This window comes from Bombus bifarius, unplaced genomic scaffold, assembly GCF_011952205.1.
Source record: "Bombus bifarius isolate JDL3187 unplaced genomic scaffold, Bbif_JDL3187 scf7180000007986, whole genome shotgun sequence".
NCBI classification, from domain to species: Eukaryota; Metazoa; Arthropoda; class Insecta; order Hymenoptera; family Apidae; genus Bombus; species Bombus bifarius.
The window spans coordinates 1414550-1433512 of record NW_022884368.1 but is presented as its reverse complement, the minus strand read 5'-3'; the positions used below and the strand labels follow the sequence as shown (position 1 = coordinate 1433512).

The following is an 18963-nucleotide window of genomic DNA, read 5'->3' as shown; positions in this document are numbered from 1 at the left end:
GAGATCCTCGATTTGAGATAATGCGTTCTTTCCTCGCCGGCAGCCGCGCTGAATTTCGCCTCGATTGTTCTCGCGTGAGTCGCTGCCGAAGGGAAGAAGGTCGCCGCGAGGTCGTCACCGTCAGCCGCATCGTGAAACCCCCCTGAATTCGTCGCGTAATTCCGGATTATGCAACGTCGACAATTATGCTTCCGCTGACACATTAACTTTGCAAGATACTCGAGTCTCTCGACTCGAAGCTCGAAGCTGTAGGTTCGAGCCTTAGTTTTCTGAAGGTTTAACGACTTTGGTAGCAGAATAATTTCTCCTCTTTCTCTACTCGTCAAACATCGATTCATAGAAAACACGCATCGACACAGTCCGTGTACAGAAGAAGCGATCCTCTGGGTTCTCGAAGTTTCCCGATGCGTGAAATGATAAAAGGCGCTGGAAAAAGAAAGGAGACAGCCGGATAATTCCAAGTGGCCGGCATTCAAATGCAAAACGCATCGTACTTCCCTAGGAGAGCTGCTCGAAGAGAGAATCCGATGGATTCCGAGGCTGGGAGGAGCAGAGATTCGAAACGCAGCCACGGTGAACTTAACCGGCCGGCAAAAGCGCGGATTCGCAGGGACCGCGGCGAAACCCTGAATAATTCATGATCGTCTGGCAAGGGTGTGACGAAAGTGGCGAAAGGGCGCAAATGATCTGCAGTCGGTAAAGCGCGGATTCCGCGAACGAACGGCCGCGAAGCGTCGGTAAAATTCAAATAACGCGTTCGTGCGTTTCTCCCGTGTTGCAGCCGTGCCGCGCCAATCCTCCGGATGAATTCCTTCGAGGCCATCCGATATGAAGTGGCCTCGAGACTCTGTGTACATTATATCATCTATCAACTTTCTTTTTATACCTTTGCTACTAGTGATAAACATTTTCTATCTTTTTAAATGATAAGTTGAGAAGTTGGAACTGCCGTACTGGTGACTGTCAGACGTACTAGGAATGAAACTAAAGTCGAGTTCTCCGTACATATTATAATTGTAACGATCTATTACAGGATCTCTCTGCTTCGAAATGTCGTACTAATTCTAAAGCTGTGAAATATACAGTCGTTCCTGTTTCAAATACACGCGTTAATGCTCTTCTGACGTGTATACACCTACTGGCTGCCTTCCAGTTCCTTTATCGTAATGCGCATAAGTCGTTGAAGAGCTTCTGAAGCAACTTCTTTTAAAATTCTATTCTGAAAGAGCGCAAATAGTCCCAGAGAATGATCTTTGTCAGCTAATTTGTCTTGAAAGCGTCTAAAGAATTCTTCCATTTCAGAAGCAGCTCGAAAGATACCGCTCGCCGTGAGAATCGAGCTTCGACCGAGAATCAATTCCCACACGAAACCATCGCTGTATTGAAATCAATATTCAGAGGAGGAAAAAAAAAGTGGTGGAACTGAGTACGGTCGTTGTTGGATCGGACAGTTAGTTTCCTCGTGGCCTCGACGACGCGTTCAGGCCTCGTCGATGATTATCATCGGCCAGGAAGAAGCACAAGTGGCCCGTTATGAGCGGATATTACGTTCAAAGAGGCCCGCGGCATCGATTAACCGATTAGAATATCGATTAATATCGGCACCGCGACGTTATCATCGTTCGATCGACCGCACCTGGCCTCGTATGGGAGGCCATTCGAAGACCCTGCAGATGCAACCATCCCGAACAACACGGTAGGAGGAAGTGCAACGCTATGATTGTATGCTAAACGATATGCCATATACGAAGTTCTAGAAAGAAAAGTCAGACGAAAGAACACGTACGAGCTTTTCTACGTTTCGCTGGCTTCTTTCCAAGCGCGAGCCATCCTGAAGAATGGATGGTCGATCGAGATTCAAATGGGATTGAAAAGACCGAGAAGGAAATGGGCGTCGGACGATATCGAACACCAAGAAGATCGATCAGTGTTAGGTAAGTCATAAGGGATATGTCTGATCGTGAAGATACGAAAGCACGAGCTTCGAAAAACACGCGGTTCGAACGTGCCGCCACTGAAATTAAAAGAATTTCTAAATCGCGTGCTCCTGTCTAGGAAACGTTGAACGTGAGCTTCGTGTGCGAGATTCAAGCACGTAATAATTGCTATGGAACGAAACATAAAGTCTGCAAGCTCTGGTTAAAAAGTAACTGGAATTTAAAAGCTCAGCTTTCGATAAATTCACGGTACAAGTCTACAATTATAGCGGCTGTATATGCTCCTTTGTTAATTTATACCCCTTTGTAATATCATTCTACTGCTGTAATTACGTCAGCTCAGTATCTTGTTTCATTCCATAACGTTACACTTCCTTAGTACCACTATCATAACGCTATTAGCCTGTAACATCGCGATCTTCCATGCTACCGCTATTCTCTTTTCAAACGCTTAAATATTTTTTCCCTTGTGCGATCGACACCGTACAAGCATCTGAAAAACTGGCCGATTTCCCATAAGGAAGCGGCGAGAGCGTGGACGCGCGATGCTGTTAGGGTTGTACGTAAGAGGAAGCATTTAAATTAATTGGATGAGGTGGTGAAAACGCGGAAAAATCTATGTTTTTTTGCGGTCACGGGGGAGGATGGTTATCATGAAACGAAGGCAGAAGAGGAGCTACAGCAGCAGGAAATTAAGGGGAAGGCGTATAAACCGACGGAAAAAACTGGTTGCGCCTGGTGCACGAGGATATAGAAGCGAACCGATAAGAGTTAATTGAATAAAAGGACGTAGATGACGTGGCTACGTTTCCCAACAACTTTGGAAACGCAGCTCCGAACATCTGTGTAAACATTCATTTCAAACATCCAAATGTCTTTACGATCTTTTATATTTCATCCTTTACCAGCAAACAAATTTTCTCCCGTCAAAGCTCCTGGCAATTTCAACTCTTCTTTAAATTCAATTCGACGTATCGTTGTTATTGCCAGCCACTTAACGATTCTACGGACAGGATGATACTTCTTTCTTTAATTATCAAGCAGTCGAATCGTTTGTAACATGTGCGTAAATGCGTGTTATCAAAGTCTATCGAATTGACTGGCAATGAGAAAGGATTCAGGCTGGTTTCAATGTAGCGATACCTTGAAAGGTTCGATCACAGGACTACGCCGAGAAGGAAAAAGCGAAAAGGGACAACGGATCCAGTATAGGAGAAAAAGGCGTTGCGCAAACGTCGTAAATCACGGACACAGTTAGAGCCGCATAGGTGAAAGTAGTCCAAACGGTTAATACATCATTCGAAAGCGGACAGAGCTCGCGTTGTCCGATCGAAATCCGTCGACGGTACTGGAAATCCAACGATGATAATTACGATATGAAAATTTCGCTATCGAAACCGAGCGAGATACGGATCATGGGAATTAACGATATTTCTTTTGCGCGATTGCCTGTGTCGCCCCTTTAATTTGAAAGGTTAAAACGCTGTCTAACGAGATCAATGAATCGTTCTTGTCGTTCCACTCGAAACGTTGCCAGTTCGTTCTCGTTTCGAAAGGGATCAGAATCCGTGATGCTCCACCTTTGATCTTAATTGAAAACGGATTATCTACATTATAGCATTACATTCTTAACTTCGTAGCCGCATTCTGCGCTGCTTTTAATTAATCCTATCAGGAAGTCGAACGCGTTACGATATCTAAGAATGAGATGCTTGAAACGCTCGCGTTTCATTAGATAACCAAGTATTTCAAGTCGGCGAAGGCTGGATTTAATTATTTAATTATTTGTTTGTTTATTTAAGACGAATATAAAAACCATCATGCGTCGAAGAAGGAAATAAAATTTATACGTACATCGACATGAGATTAAAAATAAAATGTTTCGAGCAGAAGTGTATCTCATTTTGGATCGATCGAACGTTGTATATAGCGATCGAAGGATGAGATAGGAATAGTAAGAACTATGATACAAGACAGGATCTTCTTGCGTACCAAATCAAATTCTCATCTTCCAAAAATAGTATTGCGTAGGGTATCGGCGGCTTTCCGTGATGAAAAAACGTGTACGATACGATCGCAAGATTAATCTCGATGGGTCGTGTCACTCACATCAGCGATAACTGATAGAATATGCATGACACAATGTAAACAGTGTCTATATAACACCGGACGAGGTTCGAAAGAACAAGTAACGACGAAACAAACGAGCTACCATCCTTTATTCTTGGTGCTGGAAGTTGCTGAAAGTGGTTGAGCACAGAAGCTGCTTCGTTGTACGCGTTTGCTCTAGGGCACGGAACGATCTCGGCCTAGAGTCTAGAGAACGGCTCCTAGAGCGCACGCGCTTTCACTTACGGCGGGAATCTACTTTGAGGCCAGGTGGACACGTGGCTTGATGAACGAGGTGATCGCGATTTCTGACCACGCCTCGGAAGCTTTTCTCCGCGTTGCTAGGATTGCGCAACCAAAGGACTGTAGCCTGCGATGCGTTCGTTTCCACGTATACCAGCCACCGTATTGCATGAAATCGAATCTGCGAAAGCTTTGAGCTTCGTCCATTAGAATCTTATTTAATCTGCTCCAGGTTAATTGGAATCCCAACTTCATCTTCCACGCATAGCATCCGATTCATATTACTTCAAACTTACGAACTTCTTACGGAATCTTCAAGTTCGTCCATCGCAGTCTTGTTGGATAGGGAAAACTTCTGCAACATCCGATTCCAAGAAAGAACGAACAGTGGTTGTATAACCAATATATCGAATCTAGAGACGAGAAAGAAAGCTCGAGGTCGGTGAGTTTGATCGTTGGTCGATAGAGAAGCTGAGGCTGCTGCTGGACGAAGCTGACGAACCTAGGTCTTCGACCCTGCGGGCGCCACGAAGGAGTATGGCTCTCTCGCTATGGCGTACAGCCACTTTGCCACGACACAGCCATAAACATCTCTGAATGGAGACCACCCACCGGCCTGCACACTTCTCGGAACCGCACTCGCGCATTTCACAAGAACACCGAACGCCGCTCGCAACGCCGAGCACCTCCACTCCGCTTCCACTTTTGCGTGGCTCTCTGCCGTTTCTGCTCGAAAAACCGCGCTGGCTATTCCACGTCGAATAGCGCACGCCAGACCTCACAGGGTCATCGATCTTTTTTCCCCCCTCGTATCGATACTATGCTCAGGGAAACGGAGTTTATTCGAAGATTCTACCCGACGGAGTCTTCTCACAGAAGTTTCTATGGATTCAGGAGTTTTCAGGGGGATTTTCAGGTCCTTTGCTCTCGAATTTACACTTCGTATCGGAGTGTTGAGCGGCGAATTTATCAATGCCAAGGGTGTAGGTTTCAGTAAACGTTTGAAGATGTTTGTGAAAGTTTGAGAATGTATTCACAAATATTCGTATCTTCTCTTTTTTTTACGAACTAAATTAGTGGATTTGTCTATGTTTCCTTCAGTTGATAATGCGACTCTTTCATGCGATTTTCCGACGGAATACGATTTCGTTCCACGGAATGTTCTTTCTTTCTTCTCTTCTATTTCCTCCTTTTTCAAAGAAAAGCTCCATTGTGCGGCGAACGACGAGGAGCAATCGCGAAGCAGGGGCTCGCGGAAGCAAAGGAAAGAAAAAAAAGGAGAAAGAAGAAACCAGCAGGAAGGAAACAATATGCGGAGAGGCGGTCGCAGGCGGCGTGCAAACACCGGCCAGTCCGATTTCACGGTTAGTCGTAAAACACTGGGCTCTCGGCCGATTCCGCGGAGCTGCTCGGCTATGCAGGTGCTTTCGGTCCCGCAGAGGTGCACGCCTGCGTGCATTTTATACGCGGTTGCGCGCGTACGATGAAAAAGGGGATCACCTCTTCTGTTCTATCGAAACTACGAGCAACCGACAGCAGGAAAGAGAGATCGGATCGTAAAGCAGCCTCGCCCTCGCCCCTCTGTAACAACGCCACGATCGTCCTGATCGATGCTTACGGGGAACACGGCTACCAAATCACGAACATCGAGGGATCGTTAACGAAGCTATCGATGGAAAAGCGAATTTCTCTGTCGTCTTTCGAATTTTCTTGTTCGTCTCCCATTGTGAGAAGAAATGGGAAACGTTCTACGTTAGAAATTCGTTTCTTCGATCACAAGAGCTTCCTGAACTGACGGAACTTGCGCCAGTAAACCCCATAAAGGACGTTACGAATTATAAATTGAGACTTAACTGTGAATCTGCATAGTTTGCTGCGCGTCGTTTCGTCGAAGGTACAGCTATCCCACGATGCCATGTAGAAGCTTGTACGTTTGAGAACGGCCCGAACGGCTCATCGATATATACCTTGGCGTGAAGCCGGTTGAATTTTTGTACGAGGCAGCGAGCAATGATCGCGGCGCGATTAGAAACGAAGAAACTGCGTGGTGCGGCCCGTGAAACGGTGTAATCTAGCCAACAAGTATTACGTAACAGAAGATATACGAGCATCATGTGTATTATGCGATGACCAAGGCGGTCTTCAGCCGCGAATGTTGCAAGTCCGGTTAGGTGGCCGCCGCTGGTTAACACGAGGTAGATTCGTAACGGAACTCGCGCGCGCGCACAATTTCAGCGTTGTAGGATTATAAATTCGCCCGGCCGAGAGCCGCAATCTACAATGTGCACACTGTGTCCACCGTGTCTCGGCCGTAAATTTATTATTTGCTGCCCGTCCACCTGTGATAAGTGCCCACGAACCTCGAAACTCTACCATTTCTCTTCTTCCACCGGTCCATCGTTCTCTCTCTGCCTCCCTCCCTCTCTCTCTCTCTCTCTTTCTCTCTCTTCGACTCGTTATCCATGCTTACGTCTATTTTTGTCGGTCAATTGTTGCATACTTCACAGCCCGTGACTTTAATTGAATTTATATCCGACCTGTGTCATATTTACCGTTTTATACCGGGATTAGAGTTTATTCAGTCTCGAGGGACGTTAAGTAGTATCGCTGAAGGGTGGCGAGAAAGTTGATGAAGTTCAAGATGTGTTTTAATGGCGTTGTTCGATGGCTATTCAGCGGTGATTCAAGAACGAGATTTAGAATGTCGATCGAAGGTGATACGAATCACTTTCGCTTGTGCTACGTTACGGAACAGAGGCTCAGGGGGTGTGGACGTGGTCTTATACTTGGATCGAAGAGTTACTGGAGCTACAGTCGAAGCGTGAGCTATCGACTGTGCAAGGCTACCGTCCCCACTACGAGTCACGCGCTACGAGCGATCCCCGCTCTTGTGTCTCAGCCACGTGGTTTCCGGTCTATCGTACAGTCGATACAGATGCAATTCTACGAATCGTCTTTTACTTCCTGTACCCTAGGCTGTGCGTTATTTTATCGTTCAACAACGGGGGTGTTACTTACTTCGGGCCGAGGATCTTACACTTTGATCTTCGTCCTTTACATTGTTCAGAGATCAGATACACGGTGTAGGAATGCTGATGAAACTCTGTTCGCGCGTAGCAGAAGAAACGGTAGAAGAAAACGTCCTTCAACCCGAGGCACCTCCGATGCAACAATTTCCTCTCACGATCTTCGCTACCGCGAACTAGACTGCTTCTCTGAAACGCGCTCGATCCTCGAACGAAGCGCAACGATGTTGTAGAAACCTCCCTTGCCAGTCGTCCTTCCGCCAGCCAGTTGAAGAAGAATCGCACAGGGAAGACGGCCGACATATCCGCATTGCTGGTCGAGCGCGTTTCTCCGCGTTCCCCGCGTTGATCTCCAAGACGAATGCGTAGCGTGGCGTACGCTTGATCGGGGCAAGTGTAATAAACCTTGGACCGGACACACGCGAGCGTTGTACGCTCGCAACAGCGTAGAGAACACGGGGCCAGGAGTAATGCGCGCCAGTGCATAGTAGTAATAATAAAGTGGTAGTGGTTGGCACGTCACGGTCCAACAGGCCGATCAACCGGCCGTGCGGCCAGCCGGCTACTGGTCTCCGCCCACGCACAAATATGCACGTAAGTACACGGAGCTACGAATCGTCGTTGCACGGAGGAGGGCCGAGCAGGAGAAACGCCGTGCATGCACGGCCAACATTGTGATAACGCGTATTGTAACGCGAAACTTGTCGACCAGAGAACCGCGATCAACGAAAAGGATCATCGTGCAACTGGTGTAACTGAAATGTTTCGAATACCGAGGCTCGAAACCGTAGACTCGAAATTGTTACATTAAACGTGACGAATATTCAAACTGATAATACTCTGTTTGAAAACTTCGTCGTAAACTGGAGATGTGAAATTGTACTTTTAGATTTGCGATCCTTCGAACGCAGACAATCTCACGGACTACATAGATCACCCTACGCGAGGTATTGGCCATTTTCCCTTTGACTGATCTTTCTATCAAACTGGATTGCTGAGCTCCATCTCATAATTCGTTGGCCACAATCGAGTCGCATTTCCCCGTAGAACCTGGTACTTCTACGAAAGAAGGAGAGATGACTCGTAGCGTAGAACAGAGAAAAAAGAGATAGGCTCCGATTAACCACGATTCCTGTGGAGGCCAATTACGTTCGCGGCGCGCAAGGATACCGGACAATTTCGCCACGAACCGAGAGTCGTCGTCTTATCCCCGTTGCGGTTACACGTTACACATACTACGTGTGCATTGGCGCCACACGCGTGGCCACACTCGCGTCGAATAATCCATAGGCGTGTCACGCTGCGATAGCAGATAGTCGCTGCTTGAAAGACGTCCAACTTTTGCCAAGCTAACGCGTGCGATGAGAACATTGCGAGTGCGAACTTTGTAGTCGGAAGAAAACAAAATTTCAACAACTATCCGTCCGAAGGAAATTCGATCTCTTTCTGCGGATTCGTCCATGCGGACGACGGAATGGAATTGCGAAACGTGACTGGAAACGATGATACTCATTTTACGACGAGTAGACTCATCTGAAATAACGCTATATGTACCTTATACCCGCTCCAGTAGGCCTCTATTTATCGCATTCCTTTACTTTTAACAAATTTGGTTTTAACAAACCAATCAGCAGCATCTGTTTTTGCATGATATTCTAATTCTAATTCATATTTAATAAAAATTTAATCAATAAACATTTACGTTAGAAATAGTTTGCAAATAATAAAAGTATTCCATCTATAAATTCATCTACGTAACAGATGCGAAATAAGTATAATAACATGTATCTTATTAACGAGACACTTTGACAGACGTCTCGTCGAAGCGACAATAAGATAGAAAGTTAGTAGTCACGCCCCCGTATTGAGTATCCCCACTCTGAGCTACGTCGATTACGCCACTGTCGTCGATGGCATAACGGCCTGACCATGCACTGGGATTTCTACTGGTCTTTCTTCTCTTATTTTCCGCGTGTCGGTGCCGCGTGACTGCCGTCGCGATATAAGAGGCAACAATAAGCAACCTCGACGCGTACAAGCTACACGCGTTGTTTTTGCAACCGTGTTTCTAGAACAGATTTATGCGAACGAGTTTGCACTTGATGCAATTTCTACTCGCAACTTGTCGCGTTATCGGTTGAAAAACTGGCGAATAAGCGTGTTAGGGCGTTATAAGTAGCATCAATCGGAATTTCCCCGCTGATAACTTGTAATCGCCGTGAAAACGGCGGAACGAACCGAAATTATCGAGCAATTAGCTCGAAACGATCGAATAAAATATTCGTTTATGCGTTAACAAGCCACGAGGTACGCGAATAAAGGCAGCCTTTTAACTCGATTTAAACAGGTCGATGGCTGAGTTCGTTTATCAAATAATTATTTAATTATTAACAGTAGCAATCTTAGAAAGACAGCCTATAATCGATACACAGCGTGAAGTTTTCTTAGAAGCTCAAGTTCGCGTTTTTGTGACGTCTCGCGAGCGCAGAGCTTGTCCGACTATGCACGGATGGTTCTACTTGGCGATTTTTCGTACATTCGTTATCGGTTAAGACCATCGTTCTCCATCGATCGAATTCGTATACGAATTCGTTGAGGAGGAGGTATGCATTTTTGAAGTATCTCGTACACGCGATCGTTCGAGGCAAACTGACAATACGTGTGTGGGCGTGAAGTACGATACGCGTTACTATTACATATCTACATATATCAGACTCGACTTGTAGTCGATTGGTCTTGGAAAGCTGGAATGTCGATACTATTCCTCTTACGTAATTTCATTTCTATTTCTTCTTTGTATCGATATACAGTGAAAAAGAACGAGGAAATTTTCTAATTTTCATCTAATAAAACTTAGATAAACGTCTCTCCTCCCATCTAATAATTAGTAGATGTTTCTTCTAATAATTACATAAGAAAGATATTATCTACGGTAGGAACCACTGAAGCGTTACACGACTCCCAGAAGACACTCGATTACCTCGATCTCTACTATCGATACTCGCAACGGTACCCACTTCCCAAACTCCTCTCTGTCGTGCACCCACGTTCGTACACGGAGAAAACTTCGTCTAAATTCGTAGGTGGAATCTTCTCCATCTGCCTGTCGTCGTCTTCCTGTTATTCTATTCTTCTTCCTGCATCGAGACGGTCGAACGACCAGTGGCTTGGGTAAATGGGTGAAAAAGTCACATGACTCAAGGGGGAACCGGTGAACTATGCCACGATGGCATCCACTTCGGGGGAATGTGGGCAGACAATGGGACGGAGTGTGTGCCCACCGGGTAACGAGCTAGAGGACTCGTCCGTAATTTGCATGCAATGCAGCCGGTAATGCGATAAATATGCATGAATTCGGGCACAAGAGCGAAAACACAGCTGCGCAGATACTGGGACCAGGATTGCAACATGCTGTCGATCATTCTAACCCGCGTGCCTTTACGTTTAGAGAGGTATCTGTATCGGTAGGTGGTCCGCGCGGCGATTTCTCAGTATGGAAATCGATTCGGCTTGACGAGCATAGCGGACGAACGAGGCGATAGAGGGATGGACTATGGTTGGCGAATTTCAGTTTCAGGACGTTTCAGGCGAAAGAACAACGTCTATGTTATTACGCGACGAGAAGAGTATTTGATGTCCTGTGCAAAATTTTTAGAATTACAGTTCACCTGTACCAGTTATATGAGCGAAAATAAGTTGTACGGTTCTAAAATTTTTTTAAGAAAAATAGCCGATATCGTAGAACCTGTATCGGATAGGATACGTTTGTAAGGAATTCAAAGTTAGCGCTACCAGAACACGGCTTCGTCGTCCCACTAACGGCAAACCTGAGTTGAGAGGCGTTGCTCGTAAAATCGTTTCACAGACACACGCGTTCTACGGATAGAACATTGGTCATTTACGAGGTAATTACTTAATCGAACGTTCCGATACTACCGAATGGTGTACGCTTACGGCTGTTAAGCAAAGGCGAGCAAGAAAACATTGTTCTTTTAGCAATATCACGGTATCGCTGTGTTTATTTCGATTACAGGAACTCAGCATCTGCCAAGGAACTACAAAAAACTTTATCTCGGTTGATCGATGATTTAGTAATTAATGGGCTAACGCTACGCTGTTCTCTTGCTTTTGTAATTATTTTTCAAGAATCCGGTTCTTTAACTTTCTTGGGACAAATCACGTTCCGGTCGACGATAATCGAGCAATTTGTAAGATCGAAACGGCGCCACGCGTTTCCTCAATAAACGATCAGCGCCGTTGATCTTCGTGGTCAATACAGTTGCTTTCGATGATTGGATCGGCATCGTTTACCTCGATAAACCGACTACGAGCTCGCTATTAAGGATGTTGAGCGGAGATCCATGAAATCCGCAGCTCCGGTAAAGCTAGGAGAGACGCGGATGCAACGGAAGCAGGATCGCTCGAAAATATAGATCGCGGTCAATAATATCGAGCGTGGAGTCTGTCGGGACTCAGGATCAAGCAATTTCCATCGTAATGCCAGCGTTCAGAATTCCGGAAAGATCCTCGGGCACGGGTAATCGCAGGAACGTGTCGTAGAATTTGTTGATATTAATCAACGTCGGTGCACGGTTCCGCCCGCGGTCAATTCAGTCAACGATTTCCGAGATCGTGCTTCTGGCTTCGGTGGTTGGTCCTTCGATATTGAACGAGATCGTTGTTATTTTTTTTTTTTTTTTTAATAGAAACATGCCGTTCTTTCTTCAACTTTCGAGGAATTTTATGGATTTTATGGACCAAGTTGCAAATCGTATTGGAAGATTTTAAATTTCCGCGTTCTACCAGATAATTCAAACTGGATCAAGGATGCAACGGATTACATTTTTTAGCGAACCTTAATGTATCATTATAAAACAAAACGAATGTAACTCGTTCTTAAGACTTCGAAAGGCTATAATCACCGCTATTCACGGGTCGGAAAACTTCGCCTTAACCTTCACCTTCTAATGGAAGGACTATCCTGACTCCCGATCTCGGACAACAGCCCTTCAGCATCGAATAATCGTAGCTGATGAATGTTCATAAAAGGAGAACACAAGACGGGTCTCGTATTAGAAAGATGAACGGTTCCGTGTGTGTATCGCATTACGCAAGACCGTCTGTAATAATAAATCAGCTTCGTAAATGTCGGTAGTTAATCCGACATCAATCAAGAGACAGTGTGATTTCCGACCATGTCCATCGCCATTCGTTTCATCATTGTCCATCTTTTTTTTCTCGTTTCTTTTTTGGTTATTAATTTTCTGATGCGAGACTGAACCAGCTCCGAGCACGAGCTGGTTATTATCGGTCGGCACGCGAATTCGATATCATAATCCCGCGGAAACGTCCTTCTCGCGAGCGAGAAACGCTCGCAGTTCATCCACCGTTTAACTTCGAGCGAGCGTGGCTTACGTGACCACGTCTCCATTATGCTAATGACGAAATCGACTGTGAAAAACTCTGCCAGGCGAATCGATCATGCCTCTGGTTTATTATCATTAACGACGAGATCTGAAAATATTTCTTCCTTTTTATCTTGAAAATAAGACGAAAAAGGAAGCTTTTATTTATAGAGGGTGAAAGGATTGGAAAGTTTTTAGACTTTGAAATATTATTGCGTTTTCGATCTAGTAAATACCATCGACGAAAGGCAATCGAGAATACTTTCTTCAGAACCTAGAAATCCGCGAAACAGAAAGGAGAGGAGTGTTTTACACTTTGAGACATGGAAATAGCTTTCGTTATAATAATAGTTATAATCGAAACTGATGATTCCAAGAGTTTGCAGTTTCGCAATGAAGATATACGCGAGAGCGCAAGCCCAAACCTGACACGAACAAGGGAACGTGGTTACTTTCCTCCGACAGCAACCTACCACAGATCCATCTTGTTCACTCATCAATCATGAGACAGCACCACCCAGACTTCGCGTCGCGATACAGCAACTTTGGTTTACGCAAACGCTCCGCTACGTCTCACTTAGAGCATCCTATGCAAATTTGTTAATCTCGTAACGACTACCTGCGCATCCCGCGCCAATTTGAAAATTTCTTACGCGTTACAAATACCATACGCGTTAATAGCGATATTACAAGTAGATAAAGAATGTATTTTCTATTAATTTCCCACTTCATTTTATTTCTCGATGAACGGAAATACCAAAGTTGGAGGTCCTAAGGTGCTTGATTGCAGTGGTTTTAAGGAGCATTCAAGCGCTATCCCAGTGTTTTATGCGAAATTGCCGGACGTATGCTTGTCACTTGCGGCTAGCCGCAGGCGCTTCACGGCCTGAATGCGTGCACGCGCATAATCAAACCGCGACAGTTGAAAATTACCAAGTGTCCCTTGGTCGAAACGCAGGGGAGGCCAGGCGATGCTCGCCTGGTTAATTAATTAAGCAGGAAACGCTGACCTCGAGCATCCATCGCGAGCCTCGACTGCATTCGAGCGAGCAAAGGGATCGTTGAGACGAGGAAAAGTCGCGTGGTGCCTCTCTTTCTAAAACGGACGACTATCATTTACGCGTTCGTCTACAAATTGCGATACGCGCCGATGTTGAAGTGGTCACCACTTCTAAGAAAACTCTATATCTGGTCTTTTTAGTTTTCTCAAGCACTGAAATCATCGACAGCGTATAAACAAAAGACTGCGACGAAGACAGACCATAAACAGTAGACAGGCGACGTTGGCTTCGGAGTTTCCAGTTATTGGGTAACACAGCTAGAATGCGGATCTGGACCAGCTCAAATTGTATTCTTACTTGTAGTTACACTTCTATTTAAATATATTTTCTACCTTACAATATATCCACGAGTTTCTCTGTTTACACATCAAATAACCTCAACAGCCGATAACGGGCGAAGATCTTTTACACGCAGAATTTTAAGAAAATTCCAACTCATCCGTCCGGCTGAGCCAAAATCCAGTTCGCGAACGAACAAGTCACCATTGCCAAGTTTGAGTTTATTGCGAGAGGGGTAAACGCGGACGATCGACGAGGAACACCGACCGGAAGCCACGGTTTGTTCAGCCGTTGAACCTGCTCTCGTTTAATTCCGCTCACGGAGCGGCTTCGAGGCAAACCAGGGCTATTATATCGCCGCGGCGGGCGAGGATGACGTTACGTATCCCCGGGCTGTCCGCTTGCTCGATCCACCGACTATCTTCACCGTCCGTCTTTCTCTCGTTTCCCGATTCCCTCATTATCTCCTCACCGTCTCCGTTCCACCTGCGACGTCCTCCTCGTCTTCGTCCGCAGCTCCCTTTCCCGCCCCCTTTAGCCTGGCGTTTTCTTTCGCTCGTTCGAACGGAACTAGCCGAGAGGAGGGTTAGGACACGCCGGATTAACCCGCCTAGACCTCGCTAATTTCCACAACTCAGGATACGCCGGAAGCGTTCTTGCTCTCGCCCCCCAACGCCCCGAGAAAGGGATCATACACGCGTCCAGGACTTCCTCGTTTTTTAGCAGTTCTTATTCCCATGGAATACAAAGAACTGCAGTGTCGATATCTTGCAGTTCTTACGAGATATATCGAGATATCACTGGTTAGGTTCACGGCTGGTTTTCAACGATTACACGACTCTTGATATTTACATGTTCGTGGAAAAATTTGGAGGTGCATAGTGGCACGCAAGTGCAGAAATTCGTTTGAATATAATAAACCCCTATGTAGATTAAGTTAAATGGAGATGAGATCTGCATTCCAGTTGAATAACATGGTTGTCGCGTAGGGTGCGTAATAACACTCAAGTATGATTAAACGTTGCACGCGCACAGTTAAATTCAGGTAAGACTTTACCCAAATAGACTTTGAAGTTTCGATAAAAATAATTGGATACGTAGTTACGCTCAACACACATTGTTTCCGATTAGAAATGAAAAAGAAATACTCGAGGAACGTGCATTGCGAGCACCTTGCATTAGCCAGAGAATCAGAACGAAAGGAGGCTCGAGGCTGCGGCGTGAATTCGTTACGTTCCCGTTAATTGGTAAAACGGGCAATGCAGCAAAAGTTACCATTTCACCACGGTGCAGCCGCGTCAGGATAACAACAATAATTTACAATGGGATCTGGCTGCTGCTTCCTGGATGGCACAGGTGCGCTTCCGAGACGCGAAATTATGACGTGAGCGCAAGGGACGATTAAACGTATAAGGAGTCGCGGCCAATAGGGAAACATTTGCCCACCTCTTATAACGGCCAGTAAAGCGCTTCGTTAATGCCTCGACCCGGCCTACGATCTTGTAAATTTAACGATTGCCAGACAAATTACGTTCTAACTGCGCTGTAACCAGTGCACGTCTGTTCCTGCCAGCCTTTTTCTATCCCAGTCGTCATCGACGTTACGTGAATGAATATAGTAGAAATGGAAGACGCAGATGGAAGTATTTATACGTTTGAACAGATACTTTTGTTAGAATGTTCTTTCAGCAAGTTCGATCAGGAGGTGACAATTTGGCTTTCAACGCTAGAGGCGACTCATTGAATTAAACTGGCGATCGTTAGGTCCAGAAGTGTGAAGATTTAAGCCGACAACCCTGTTCCGAAGCGCTAAAGCCTGTTAATTATTTATTGGATGGGTCTATGGCGAGGACATGAAGTTGGTAAGAAGAAACGGTACTCACGAGTTAGAGGTAGAGCGTGCCAACACGCCGGGGTGCCACAACGGTGACAGCCAAACGTGGTCCACATTTAGTCGGTGGCAACGGTGCTGCTGTGGCTGGTGGCGGGGTTTCTGGTCTCGCGCAGCCAAGGCCACTTCCGCCGCGGAGCTCCCACACTAAATTCGTGAGCGAGCGTGGTCTACTCAAACGCCGCGATCTGAGCGAACGATAAGACAATTTCTGATTACTCCGCTGCGAATCCTCGATGCAATTCTCGATTCATACTTTTACCCTACCTTCGCTTACCTCGTTAACAAGCTATTGGAAAAATTGCTCGTACCTCTTTTCCGGTAGCTTAGCACCAGCACCAGAGTCCCCCGATGTTCTTCCCCCGGAATGGCTCGAATCCAACGTTCCATCCAGCTCCATGGCTTGCTGCAGGTTCGTCAAACTTTTGTATCTGATGTTAAAAAGCGGAGATCCACCCTTGTAACCGGGTGGCGTTTCTTTCAACGGCGACGCGCTCTTCTGCCTCATCAAAGGACGTCCCCTCTGAGTTCCGCTGTTCTTCACGTAGAGCTTCGCCAGCGGCGGCTTCTCGACTCTCGGCTGTGGAGCCTCCTTGACGGCGCGTCTGGTCCTCTTCTCTGCCTGGATCTTCTTGGTCGGTATGGTCTCTATGGGAGGTGGTTCTGGTCTGTCGTCGAGCAAAGGGGCGATCGTTACCGTGACCGGCGTCAGAGGTGGACTGGACCCCTGTGCCCCCGGCAACGGGCTCTCGTAAGGGGACCTGACGCTCTTCGGTAGCGGCGCGAACCCGCGGACATAGTCGTAAATCTGATCGATCTCGTCGTACTCCTCCGTGCATGCGGACGGTGGCACACGATTCTCGTCCCGGTAGCCCGCGTGTCCAGAGGACGCCTGGTGTCCATTGCTGTGATAGTGATGATGATGATGGTGATGGCTGGCGTTGTTCCGGTGGTGGCTCGGCGGCCCGTTATCCGAATTGGTCGACGATCGCCTGAGGAAACCGGATCCGCTTCTAGTCTGCCTGGAAGGCTTGCTCTCCCCCAGTCGGCCGTCCAGCACGTGCGCGCGATCGGCCACGTCGGCAACGAGACGCGACGCGCGCTCTACCAGCCTCGTGAACTCCTGCATCGATCTGAGAGCTTCCTCGTTTCGCGCTTTGACCAGCTTCAACGGAGCGGCCAGAGGTAACGCCACGGCAGCCCCTTCTCTCTGTAACGGCAAGGCGAACACGTGTTCTTCCTCGAAGGTCGATAACAGCCTCAGCTCCGGAACGAATTGCGACGATGACTTCAATCCCCTCGGTGGTTGACCGTGCACCAGTCTGACCGTCAACGGCAAACGCTTGCTCAGCAACGCTCGAGCCGTGTGCACGCCGCTGATATTGTCCTCGCGCGCCAGGGCGCTGAAACGTCCGCGCAGCTCCATACCCAGGAGGACGCTCTCTCCTCGACAGTCGACACAGCGCAGAAATCTACCGCGACCGGGCAGGCTAACCTCGCCAGCTGTTACAATCGTCTCTCCGGCAGCCAGGGTCCTCGTTCCTTCGGGAACAACTATACCGGAGTCGTCGTCCACTCTGCAAGCTATTCCACGTACGGTCTCCCGGACCAGAGCTCCTTCCTCTGGACATCTTCGACACAACTCGTTCACGGACTCTATCCCGCGAACGGCTCTACCTTCCTCGCTCAGTATCTCGAAGTAGCCGGCATAAGAGTCTGGGATGGCCAGCCTGGGCCCTACGCCCACTACTCTGCGTCCCTCCTTGATCTTCACCGCTTGCGCGACGATCTTTCGTCGACGTCCAGCGGATACCAGGAGGGCCGTACTCTGCAGGCTAGGCGCTGGTAGCGTCGGAACACCCAGGCCACCGTACTGACCTTTCGTGATCTTGATCACCGCCGGAAGACGATATTTGGAAACGAATTCGCGCAAGTACGTCGCTTCCTCGGCCCAGCGTGCCGCCGCAACGACGATCTGACCGTCAGTCGCGGCCATCGCGGCGCTGCAACGCCGCCCAGCTTTCTCGCGAGCACGGGCCCCGATGCCGACGTCCCCGGACTGAGGGCCCGCTCAGGGCCCCGACGATCGAGTATCGCTACTGATGCTCCTGCTGATCGGACGCCGCGCCTCTATGCTCCATCTGTAACAGAAACCGACGTCGATACGTCAGAATTGGTTCCGTTATGGGTTTCCGAATAGATATCGCTGTTACCAAGTATCCAAATTCTCGTGTCGAACTTCAATCGTAAACTTCTAACGCTACTATATCGATACAAAACGTAAAAGCCGTGTTCGGGATTTTGAGTGGTCGTTTATGGCTCGGCCAGCACTTATCTCTTCTTTGGGAAATTCCAAAGTACCTGTCCTCCCCGAGTTGATGACCCGGGAAGGCACGATGGACGGACGAGACCCAACAACTGTTGGGGAGAATCAGTGATATGTTAAGTCAGTCGTCATCGGAACGTCGTACCGTGCGGGTGAAGTACTTCACACTCAACAAGATCCTACAACCGCCGTGTTCATAACATCCAACATTACTTTTGTACAACAAGTGCAAATAAAGTGCTAAATTACACTAACACTCGTTTTATTAAACCTCCTCCACCTTGAGCGTTAAGTCATTCAATGTACGCGATATCGACTTTAGTTGATAATTCTCAAGAAGCCGCAAACTCGAAGAAATCGGAACGTCTTCGAGAAACGTTTCCAGCTGGATGATTAAAAGCGACGCCTCCAGGCATAATACACGCGTCCGTGACCAATCGAAAGACGGCTTGGCCCGGAGAGTCGAACTGGAACAACGAAACAGGCCGCGATCGTGGGCCCGTTTCCCGTTACTTCCTCGTAGGGCCGTATCATCGGTGTAACCGACGATTAACGCGGTCGAACGATAGGCACCGTATCTCAAAGCCGGGTTACCTAACGAGTGTACGTACATAGCTGGGCGGAGTCGTCGATTGTTTCGGATTTCACGAAAGTACGTAGAGATGGCGAGGAAGGGGTACACCGAT

General features: G+C 47.3%; 1 protein-coding gene across 1 annotated transcript in view; it reads right to left on the bottom strand.

The window, feature by feature from the left end:
• LOC117205108 overlaps positions 1-18963 on the bottom strand; it is a 139311-nt gene that overhangs the window by 15582 nt on the left and 104766 nt on the right. The window contains exons 3-4 of the mRNA XM_033443201.1: positions 16263-18092; positions 15944-16139 (exon numbers count right to left, since the gene is read on the bottom strand). Of these exons, the coding sequence (XP_033299092.1) occupies positions 15947-16139; positions 16263-17947 (1878 nt within the window). The 5' untranslated portion in view covers positions 17948-18092 and the 3' untranslated portion in view covers positions 15944-15946. The remainder of the gene's footprint in view (positions 1-15943; positions 16140-16262; positions 18093-18963) is intronic.